Source organism: Pseudophryne corroboree, chromosome 6 (assembly GCF_028390025.1).
Source record: "Pseudophryne corroboree isolate aPseCor3 chromosome 6, aPseCor3.hap2, whole genome shotgun sequence".
Classification (NCBI taxonomy): domain Eukaryota; kingdom Metazoa; phylum Chordata; class Amphibia; order Anura; family Myobatrachidae; genus Pseudophryne; species Pseudophryne corroboree.
Window position 1 is genome coordinate 167478242 of NC_086449.1, and position 12426 is coordinate 167490667.

The 12426-nt window shown below is 47.5% G+C and overlaps 1 protein-coding gene across 1 annotated transcript in view; it reads right to left on the reverse strand.

Moving 5' to 3' along the window:
- SNRNP27 (small nuclear ribonucleoprotein U4/U6.U5 subunit 27) overlaps positions 1 to 12426 on the reverse strand; it is a 135253-nt gene that overhangs the window by 16066 nt on the left and 106761 nt on the right. The window contains exon 5 of the mRNA XM_063932098.1: positions 8839 to 8903. Coding sequence (XP_063788168.1) covers positions 8839 to 8903 — 65 coding nt within the window. The remainder of the gene's footprint in view (positions 1 to 8838; positions 8904 to 12426) is intronic.

Sequence of the window (12426 nt, forward strand, 5' to 3'; positions counted from 1 at the left end):
GCGTTTATGTAAAACCAACAGAGGGGGATGAGAAGCCTTTCTGGTATCTGCTGCTTTAGCCATGCAATCAATAGACTGTTTTAACATCTGTCTCTCTTTTTTAGCTGCAGCCAATTCTGAATTTACATTCTGAATCATGCTTTGAAAATTATCTAGCCAGTCAGGTGCCTGTGAACTGTGTCCCTGTGGAGATAAGGAACACTATTCACACATGAGGGACCCCGCTGAAGAAGGGATAGAGTTACAAGCAGCACACATAACCATGTCAACAGACATATTTACACAACCGTAATACAGCGCAGCTCACTCAAAAAACCTTCACACAGACCCTAGAGAGCCCCTGGAGTGACACAGAGAAACTGAGACCAGCACACAAAACACAGCAGTGCAGTGTGTGAAATTATGTGTAAAACCTTATAGATGTGCAGCGGTGCTACCGCTGGTGTGCTCCCCCCCCTGCTATGACCCCCTGGCACCAGTACAGAGTCTGCAACAGTGTGGGTCCATGGAGGAGCAGCGTGCATGCAGCCTTGATTATCTGCAGCAGCAGGAAATATCGCCTTCCCGCCTCTGGTCCCCCTCTCCGGGAAGCTCCGCCCCTTGTAATAGCGCACGGTCTTATTAATGTTTATACTGGCTGATTTCAACATAAAACAGTACACACAAAGCCTAATTGACAGTGAGTACTGTAGAGCATAAGCCCTGAGCCAGGGTAGTCTGCGGCGGGCACCACAGCTCATGGCCCGTGACCGCCGCTTGACATGCCACCAAACCGCATCGGGGACCCGCTAACCGGGACCCCAGTGTTAACACTCACCGCACCTGAAGATCTTCGCCATCTGTTAGAGGGTGGCGGCTAGCTGCTGGCACACTCAATATTGGTGTGTGAAACAGCACCTCAGGAGCTCAGTGTCCTGGCAGCTGGGATTACGAACCATTAACCCTCAGGAGGTTGGTTCAGTCCCCCCTCTAAGTCCCACGAAGCAGGTAGCCTGGTTGCCAACCAGTACTATCTGAAAATAAGTGACTAAAATAAAAATAAAGGAAACTCTCTGGAGCTCCAGAGAAATGGACCCAGCTCCTTGGGGACATTTTTCTAAATTGAGTCTGGTAGGAAGGGCATAGAGGGGAGGAGCCAGCACACACATACAGACACTAAAGGTTTTAAAGAGCCAGGCTCCAGCGGACCCAATCTATACCCCATGGTACTAAAGTACATTTCCCCAGTATCCACTAGGACGTTAGATAAATAAATAACTGTATAGGGCCAAAACAGAAACCTACTTCTGTTGTCATGGAAACGCATTTGCACGTACATTACATCACAATTTCTCCAATGCTGTTAATATGACCAGGCCAAATTCAGTGTTATCTTGGCACACTAAATTAGGTCTTGCTTGTTACATTTGTCACACAGGAACATTGCTAACCCCAGCTTTTCTAAAAATGAAAAGTGGTTGTTTTGCCCATAGCAACCAATCAGATTCTAAGATGCAGGAGAAAGGATAGCTAGAATCTGAGGAGTTGCTATGGGCAACACCACCACTTTTTACTTTTGGCTTTAGTAAATCTAACAAAAGGCTTAACAGCATTATCCTCTAAGCTACAAGTATTTTTTTTTTGTCTAACTCATCAGGGTTACTATACAGATGGAGGTGCATAGTTCTATAATAGTGCATAAATACATAAAGAAAATAAATTTAATCAACCTTAAATACGCATATTCTATGTTTTCTAAATTGAAGCATGTACTTTGTTTCATACGACAGGCACACCATGCATCACTCCCCTAAGCTGCTGGGGAACCCTGCACCTTCCACTAAGTCCTGCTGGTCTCTACTCCCACATGGCCCAGTAAAATGTATCCCAGACATAAGGTAGCAGCACATGGGAGTAAAGGCATCATACTGTTTCCGTCCCACATGTTGGGGTTCTAGTGTTATAATACGCAGGCAACGGAGGTAACTGTTATACCGCCGTAAGCATTTGCTTATACTGATCTAAAGCAGACAGGCCAAGCTGTAGGGAAGTGGGTTAAGTCCTTTCCACATCTTACAAATGATTAAACTATGAAGAGACGGCCTACGTGTAACACCTGCAGTACAACCTGCTGCTATGAAAGCAAGTGAGAATGCCTAGTGCCTTTCTAGCTGGAAACAACCTAAAGAGTCTACTATTACAGGTAAAACAGTATACACCAACTTAATGCTGTCATGGAAAAATAAGAATTTACTTACCGATAATTCTATTTCTCATAGTCCGTAGTGGATGCTGGGAACTCCGTAAGGACCATGGGGAATAGCGGCTCCGCAGGAGACTGGGCACAAAAAGTAAAAGCTTTAGACTAGCTGGTGTGCACTGGCTCCTCCCCCTATGACCCTCCTCCAAGCCTCAGTTAAGATACTGTGCCCGGACGAGCGTACATAATAAGGAAGGATCTTGAATCCCGGGTAAGACTCATACCAGCCACACCAATCACACCGTACAACTCGTGATCTGAACCCAGTTAACAGTATGATAACCGTAGGAGCCTCTGAAAAGATGGCTTCCAACAATAAACAACCCGATTTGTTTGTAACAATAACTATATACAAGTATTGCAGACAATCCGCACTTGGGATGGGCGCCCAGCATCCACTACGGACTATGAGAAATAGAATTATCGGTAAGTAAATTCTTATTTTCTCTGACGTCCTAGTGGATGCTGGGAACTCCGTAAGGACCATGGGGATTATACCAAAGCTCCCAAACGGGCGGGAGAGTGCGGATGACTCTGCAGCACCGAATGAGAGAACTCCAGGTCCTCCTCAGCCAGGGTATCAAATTTGTAGAATTTAGCAAACGTGTTTGCCCCTGACCAAGTAGCTGCTCGGCAAAGTTGTAAAGCCGAGACCCCTCGGGCAGCCGCCCAAGATGAGCCCACCTTCCTTGTGGAATGGGCTTTTACAGATTTTGGCTGTGGCAGGCCTGCCACAGAATGTGCAAGTTGAATTGTACTACAAATCCAACGAGCAATCGTCTGCTTAGAAGCAGGAGCACCCAGCTTGTTGGGTGCATACAGTATAAACAGCGAGTCAGATTTTCTGACTCCAGCCGTCCTGGAAACATATATTTTCAGGGCCCTGACTACGTCCAGCAGTCCTCCAAGTCCCTAGTAGCCACAGGTACCACAATAGGTTGATTCATGTGAAACGCTGAAACCACCTTAGGGAGAAATTGAGGACGAGTCCTCAATTCCGCCCTATCCGAATGAAATATCAGGTAAGGGCTTTTATAGGATAAAGCCGCCAATTCTGATACGCGCCTGGCTGAAGCCAGGGCCAACAGCATTACCACTTTCCATGTGAGATATTTCAAATCCACTGTGGCAAGTGGTTCAAACCAATGTGATTTTAGGAACCCTAAAACTACATTGAGATCCCAAGGTGCCACTGGAGGCACAAAAGGAGGCTGTATATGCAGTACCCCTTTGACAAACGTCTGAACTTCAGGCACTGAAGCCAGTTCTTTCTGGAAGAAGATCGACAGGGCCGAGATTTGAACCTTAATGGATCCTAATTTTAGGCCCATAGACAATCCTGCTTGCAGGAAATGTAGGAAACGACCCAGTTGAAATTCCTCCGTAGGGGCCTACTTGGCCTCACACCACGCAACATATTTTCGCCAAATGCGATGATAATGTTTTGCAGTTACATCCTTCCTGGCCTTGATCAGGGTAGGGATGACTTCATCTGGAATGCCTTTTTCCTTCAGGATCCGGCGTTCAACCGCCATGCCGTCAAACGCAGCCGCGGTAAGTTTTGGAACAGACAAGGTCCCTGCTGGAGCAGGTCCTTCCTTAGAGGTAGAGGCCACGGGTCCTCCGTGAGCATCTCTTGCAGCTCCGGGTACCAAGTTCTTCTTGGCCAATCCGGAGCCACGAGTATCGTTCTTACTCCTCTCCTTCTTATGATTCTCAGTACTTTTGGTATGAGAGGAAGAGGAGGGAACACATATACCGACTGGAACACCCACGGAGTTACCAGAGCGTCCACCGCTATTGCCTGAGGGTCCCTTGACCTGGCGCAATATCTGTCCAGTTTCTTGTTGAGACGGGACGCCATCATGTCCACCTTTGGTTTTTCCCAACGGTTTACAATCACTTGGAAGACTTCTGGATGAAGTCCCCACTCCCCCGGGTGGAGGTCGTGTCTGCTTCCCAGTTGTCCACTCCCGGAATGAACACTGCTGACAGTGCTATCACATGATTTTCCGCCCAGCGGAGAATCCTTGCAGCTTCTGCCATTGCCCTCCTGCTTCTTGTGCCGCCCTGTCTGTTTACGTGGGCGACAGCCGTGATGTTGTCCGACTGGATCAATACCGGTTGACCCTGAAGCAGAGGCCTTGCTTGACTTAGGGCATTGTAAATGGCCCTTAGCTCTAGGATATTTATCTGAAGAGACGTTTCCATGCTTGACCACAAGCCCTGGAAATTTCTTCCCTGTGTGACTGCTCCCCAGCCTCTCAGGCTGGCATCCGTGGTTACCAGCATCCAATCCTGAATGCCGAATCTGCGGCCCTCTAGAAGATGAGCCTTCTGTAACCACCACAGGAGAGATACCCTTGTCCTTGGAGATAGGGTTATCCGCTGATGCATCTGAAGATGCGATCCGGACCATTTGTCCAGCAGATCCCACTGAAAAGTTCTTGCATGGAATCTTCCGAATGGAATCGCTTCGTAAGAAGCCACCATTTTTCCCAGGACTCTCGTGCACTGATGCACTGACACTTGTCCTGGTTTTAGGAGGTTCCTGACTAGCTCGGATAACTCCCTGGCCTTCTCCTCCGGGAGAAACACCTTTTTCTGGACTGTGTCCAGAATCATCCCTAGGAACAGTAGACGTGTTGTTGGAATCAGCTGTGATTTTGGGATATTTAGAATCCACCCGTGCTGACGTAGCACTACCTGAGATAGTGCTACTCCGACCTCTAACTGTTCCCTGGACCTTGCCCTTATCAGGAGATCGTCCAAGTAAGGGATAATTAATACGCCTTTTCTTCGAAGAAGAATCATTTCGGCCATTACCTTGGTAAAGACCCGTGGTGCCGTGGACAATCCAAACGGCAGCGTCTGAAACTGATAATGACAGTTTTGTATCACAAACCTGAGGTACCTTTGGTGAGAAGGGTAGATTGGGACATGGAGATAAGCATCCTTGATGTCTAGAGATACCATACAGTCCCCTTCTTCCAGGTTCGCTATCACTGCTCTGAGTGACTCCATCTTGAATTTGAACCTTTTTATTTAAGTGTTCAAAGATTTTAGATTTAAAATTGGTCTCACCGAGCCGTCCGGCTTCGGTACCACAAACAGCGTGGAATAATACCCCTTTCCCTGTTGTAGGAGGGGTACCTTGATTATCATCTGCTGGGAATACAGCTTGTGAATAGCTTCCAATACTGCCTCCCTGTCGGAGGGAGACGTTGGTAGAGCAGACTTCAGGAACCGGCGAGGGGGAGACGTCTCGAATTCCAATTTGTACCCCTGTGATACTACCTGCAGGATCCAGGGGTCCACTTGCGAGTGAGCCCACTGCGCGCTGAAATTCTTGAGACGGCCCCCCACCGTGCCCGAGTCTGCTTGCAGAGCCCCAGCGTCATGCTGAGGACTTGGCAGAAGCGGGGGAGGGCTTCTGCTCCTGGGAAGAGGCTGCATGGTGCAGTCTTTTTCCCCTTCCTCTGCCCCGGGGCAGGAACGAGCGGCCTTTTTCCCTCTTGCCCTTATAGGGACGAAAGGACTGGGTTTGAAAAGACGGTGTCTTTTTCTGCTGAGAGGTGACCTGGGGTAAAAAGGTGGATTTTCCAGCCGTTGCCGTGGCCACCAGGTCCGATAGACCGACCCCAAATAACTCCTCCCCTTTATACGGCAATACTTCCATATGTCGTTTGGAATCCGCATCACCTGACCACTGTCGCGTCCATAACGTTCTTCTGGCAGAAATGGACATCGCACTTACTCTAGATGCCAGGGTGCAAATATCCCTCTGTGCATCTCGCATATATAGTAATGCATCCTTTAAATGCTCTATAGTTAATAATATACTGTCCCTATCCAGGGTATCAATATTTTCAGTCAGGGAATCCGACCAAGCCACTCCAGCGCTGCACATCCAGGCTGAGGCGATCGCTGGTCGCAGTATAACACCGGTATGTGTGTATATACCTTTTAAGATATTTTCCAGCCTTCTATCAGCTGGTTCCTTGAGAGCGGCCGTATCAGGAGACGGTAACGCCACTTGTTTTGATAAGCGTGTGAGCGCCTTATCTACCCTAGGGGGTGTTTCCCAACGTGCCCTAACCTCTGGCGGGAAAGGGTATAGTGCCAATAATTTATTAGAAATCAGCAGTTTTTTTTCAGTATCCGTGTCAGGGTCTGTGTCGACCATCTGAGGTAACGGGCGTTTTAGCGCCCCTGACGGTGTCTGAGACGCCTGAACAGGCACTAATTGATTTGTCGGCTGTCTCATGTCGTCAACAGTTTTTTGCAAAGTGCTGACATTGTCACGTAATTCTTTAATTACTACCATCCAGTCAGGTGTCGACTCCCTAGGGGGTGACATCACTAACACAGGCAATTGCTCTGCTTCCACATCATTTTCCTCCTCATACATGTCGACACAATCGTACCGACACCCAGCACACACACAGGGAATGCTCTGATAGAGGACAGGACCCCACTAGCCCTTTGGGGAGACAGAGGGAGAGTTTGCCAGCACACACCAGAGCGCTATATATATACAGGGATAACCTTATATAAGTGTTACTCCCTGTTATAGCTGCTGTATTTATATATTAGCTGCCAATAGTGCCCCCCTCTCTGTTTTACCCTGTTTCTGTAGTGCAGGACTGCAGGGGAGAGTCAGGGAGCCGTCCTTCCAGCGGAGCTGTGAAAGAAAATGGCGCTTGTGTGCTGAGGAGAAAGGCTCCACCCCCTTCACGGCGGCCTTTTCTCCCGCTTTTTTCAGGAAACTGGCAGGGGATAAATGCATCCATATAGCCCAGGAGCTATATGTGATGCATTTTTTTTAGCCATATAAGGTTTTTATATCGTTTTTATTGCGTCTCAGGGCGCTCCCCCCCAGCGCCCTGCACCCTCAGTGACCGGAGTGTGAAGTGTGCTGAGAGCAATGGCGCACAGCTGCAGTGCTGTGCGCTACCTTATTTGAAGACAGGAACGTCTTCTGCCGCCGCTTTCTCCGGACCTCTTCGCTCTTCTGGCTCTGTAAGGGGGCCGGCGGCGCGGCTCCGGGACCCATCCAGGCTGAACCTGTGATCGTCCCTCTGGAGCTAATGTCCAGTAGCCAAGAAGCCCAATCCACTCTGCAGTCAGGTGAGTTCGCTTCTTCTCCCCTTAGTCCCACGATGCAGTGAGCCTGTTGCCAGCAGGACTCACTGAAAATAAAAAACCTATTTAAACTTTTACTTCTAAGCAGCTCAGGAGAGCCACCTAGCTTGCACCCTTCTCGTTCGGGCACAAAAATCTAACTGGGGCTTGGAGGAGGGTCATAGGGGGAGGAGCCAGTGCACACCAGCTAGTCTAAAGCTTTTACTTTTTGTGCCCAGTCTCCTGCGGAGCCGCTATTCCCCATGGTCCTTACGGAGTTCCCAGCATCCACTAGGACGTCAGAGAAATAGGTGGTAGTGATGTTTGTATAGAAAGCAAAGATGATGATATGACAATAGAAATAACTTGCTTTGATTTGCCATTAGGCATGTTATTACTTAAAGTCAGTTTGTTCCATTGAACTATTTTTTGTCAGGACTGTTGTGACCATTTTATAAACATTATTTCTTTTGCATCTTACTAGCACATACACCTTAGTTGGGATGTAGTCCCCATCCCGGCGATCAGGATTCTGGCGGTTAGCATACAGACGCCGGGATCCTGGGTGCCAGAATGCCAGCAGGGGGCAGAGGACTATTCCCACTCGGGAGTGTCCACGACACCCATAGAGTGGGAATAGAACCTGTGGTGAGCGCAGCGACCCCACAACGACATTCGTTGCGCTCGCCCCCATGCTGGCATTCTGGCAGCTGGGATCCCGTGTCAGTATGCTGACTGCCGGGATCCCAGCAACCGGTCACCCATACCCAATGTCCTCAGTTACGGGTTACATACTATTTACCAGTGGGCAGGATGCCGGCTGTAAAGATCCCGACAGAAGTAACCTGCCCGCCAGAATGCCGGCAGCGGGGCGAGTGCTAAGAGTCCTCTTGAGGGCTCGCTGCGCTCGCCACAGGTTCTATTCTCACTCTATGGGTGTCGTGAACACTCACGAGTGGGAATAGCCCCTGTGCGCCAGGATTCCGGTTGTCGGCTGTCGGGATTCAGGCGTCGGTATCCTGACCGCCGGCAAATTGATTACAATACTATAGAGGACTCCCTGGGCAAGATATAAATGTTATCGTCCCCTATCGCCTGTCGAAAGTGACATGAGATCGCAAGGGGCGATATTCAAATGTCACCGTTTTTGCACTGATCGCACACAGAGCAGTCTGATCTAGCCGCGCAAAGCGGCTAAACCCGACTAAACTATTTGGCATGACGCGAGAAGTCCTGTTTGGGCACCTCTCAAGCATTTCAGCTCGCAACCCTCGGGGGTAGCAAGCTGAAATGCTGATTTTGCGCCCGTCGGCAGCAACATGTGAATACTGCCGGTGGGTGGGATGGGAGGACGGACATTTGAATCTCACCCCCTGGGTTCTAGCTCTCCATGTACACGTATTGGAAAAAATGACCATATATAATATATGTAATGCAAACAGGATCACATCATTAGGTTAGATTTTGAATCGTACCTGTATTTTCTCTTTTGAGACACATTTATGGCATATGCATTAACGGAGCCGTCTACTTTTTTCCCCTGAAAGACAACAGAGTAACCAGGAATTAATACATGCACATATCAGAGGTGACTAGAACTGCAAGACAAAGGACCAGACAAGCCCCAGGATCCCATTACATGGGGACACTAGCTAGTTATTGATTACTGTTCTGGAGAAATTCAGATTAATGATAGACACAAAGACAATGTAATAGAATAAAAACACAAGCACTGGAATCAGCTGTGCAATGCTCTGTTCAAAGTGTGACCGTGTTAACATAAAATGGAAGCAAACAGACCTGTACACACACAGTTTTTGACAAGTGTAGGGAGGCTGAACAATATGTTAAAAACTGGAAAACAGCACCATAAATATATACTAACATAGTAAATGCACACAGGCTCAGTGCATTAGGTTAGAATCCTACCACCTGTATTTTCACTTTTAAGAAACATTTTGCAGATGCATGGAAATATCAGTTGTCTCCACCATCCCGACTCTCATAGCCAAAACCTCTTCACCTGATACCGTGCTTAATGACTCTACCCCGCAACCGTACGCTACAGCATCTGCCATCTAATGTCTACTCAACCCTTCTGTGATCACTATCAACTGGAGATTATTATTATTATTAACAGTTTCTTATATAGCGCAGCATATTCCGTTGCGCTTTACAATTATAACAGTAATAGAACAAAACTGGGTAAAAAAACAGACAGACAGAGGTAGGAAGGCCCTGCTCGCAAGCTTACAATCTATAGGGAAATAGGCATTGATACACAAGGATAGATGCTACCTATTGCATAATGGTCCACCAGATTGCTAGGTTCTTAATGGGTTGTATGATGATACCCCCACAAAGTTGGCCAAGTGTCAGGAGGGTGTGAGACTAAAGACAAGATATGTGATGTTATGAATACTCTACAGAGGATGTAATTAGATAGGGAAGCACTGAAGGTTATGTGGGTGGGTCTGGAATTTGATAGGCTTGTCTCAAGAGGTGAGTTTTCAGGGAACATTTAAAGGTTTGGAGACTAGAGGCGAGTCTTACTGTGCGTGGGAGGGCATTCCACAGAGTGGGTGAAGCCCGGATAAAGTCCTGTAATCTTACCCTTCCTGCTTAACTGTGACTCTCCATCCATGAGCGGTAAATGCATTTAGCATTAGCCATCGATGGTTTGCCTCCAATGGCGGAGATCCAATGGTTTTTCACAAGCAATGGCAGACTGGGAGTCGATAGGTCTCTTTTTTTTTTCTGTTGTAACCAAGGGGGGGGGGGGGGGGGGGGGGGAGGTCAACCATTGTTATTCTCTGGATCCTATACCCGGGTCTGTCCTACTCTACTTTTCTCTGCTTGAACTCCCTCAAAACCACCCTGCCATCACACAGTCTTAAACTGCCCAGCTACTGCCTTTAGTTCACCGATTGCTTTCCATGTATCCCCCCCCACACTGCCAATTCACCTTGATCCTAAGGTCTCTCTTCACCCCCACCTGTAGAATGCAAGATCTTATAGGCACGGTCTTCTCTACCTTCTGTCTCATGTCTGTCCACTAACATTTACATTGTATGCCATGTGATTTATTATTCTGCTTAATTGTATACACAACCATTATGCTTACGGGCTTCCCATATGTCATTTAAGTCAGGTGCTACGGAATATGTGGAGCCATACAACCAAATGAAGATGAATTCCCTCCTTGTCAGTCTTCCCCTAACCAGAATCACATCTAAAATGCATCTTGATTGCAGCGACTAGACGGAATTTGTCCATAAAATAATCTTTTGCTCAGTCAGTTTCTCAATTGGTTACCTATACTTTACAGAATCCAATATAAAATACTTTATGCTTCCATATAAGGCTATCAACAAAAGTAAACCAACAAGCATATCTTCAGTTGTCTCAAAATACCTCCCTACTTGACCCCTCCACTAATTACCTGCACTTATTCACAATTAAAGTAGCTCTCAGACTGTACCCACTCTGAAATGCCTCATAAGACTTCCCTCTACTTCCAAACCTTCAAGAGTTCCCTTAGAACTCTCATATTGAAAGTCCCAACCAGCCTCTTAACTTCCCTAGGTCATACTACCCGATTAAGGGGGTCATTCCCGGTTTGATCGATAGCTGCCGTTGTTCACAGCGCAGCGATCAGGCTAAAAAAAAATCAGCATTTCTGCGCATGTGTAAGCTCCGCAATGCGCACGCGCAACGTACAGGTACAAAGGCATTTGTTGTTTAGCACAGGTTCTAGCGAAGTTTTCAGTCGCACTGACGGCCACAAGAAGATTGACAGGAAGGGGGCATTTCTGGGTGTTTCCTACGGTGGAGTTTCAACTGGGAACCTGTGGGTGCAGGTTTTCGGGATTTCCCCCGACCACCTCTAAAGAAAGTGGAGGGAGATTTTAACTTTAGCGGTCCGAAAGGACTGCATAGCAGACGTAGGATATGATTTCCTAGTCGGTGGTGTAGCAGAGGGAAGAAAAGTTGACTAACCCACAGTTGCCGTGGAGATCCGCGCATCTAACACTTCCCCAAACAGAGCCTGCCTGTGAATGGTAGGTTCTCCACAGTTTTCTTGGATTCCGCATCCGCAGACCATTGGACGCAGCTATCTAATTCAGATGTCCAAGGTCTTTCATAGCTTCCACCATGAAACCTGCAGAATCCTGTATGTGACGTAAAAACAGTTCAATGTCACTTCTATCCATAGAATCTAACTCCTCTAGTAAAGTGCCTGACCACTTTACTATGGCTTTAGAAATCCATGCACAAGCAATAGTGGGTCTTAAAGCTACGCCATTTGCTGTGTATAAAGATTTGAGTGTAGTCTCAATCTTGCGGTCAGCCGGCTCTCTCAAAGCGGTGGACCCAGGGACAGGCAAAACCACCTTCTTAGACAATCTAGAAACAGAAGAGTCTACTACCGGCGGGTTTTCCCACTTTTTCCTATCCTCCTCAGGGAAAGGAAAAGCAATGAGAACCCTTTTAGGGATCTGGAATTTCTCTGGGTTTTCCCAGGATTTTTCAAACAATGCGTTTAATTCCTTAGACGCAGGGAATGTAGTGTCAGTAAAGTAAGCCTCCTCTACCTGCTCAGGTACCTTACCAGTAATGTGTAAAATGTCCCTAATAGCCTCAATCATGAGTTGCACCCCCTTAGCAAGGAATGCCTCACCCCCCAGGATATCCCCAACACCGTCTCCTGTATCAGAGTCGGTATCCGTGTCGACTTGCATTATTTGGGCAAGAGCACGCTTTTTAGGATATATATCAGGGGCTTTGGATGAGGTAGCAGGAGCAGAATAAGACAAAACCTCTACAGATCTTTTCAAAACCTGTGCTTCAGCCTCATTATGAGCTATCCTAGTTGAAATCTATCTGGGATATCATTCCCTTAAGAGAAGCCACCCATGGGGGTTCGGATTCAGAAGGCTGAGACAGTACATTGCATTCCTTAGTACATGGAATAGACTCCTCTGGAGAGGACACACACTCTGCTGCACAAGATACAGAGTCCCTAGACATGGTAATGTGAGATATATAACATACACACACAC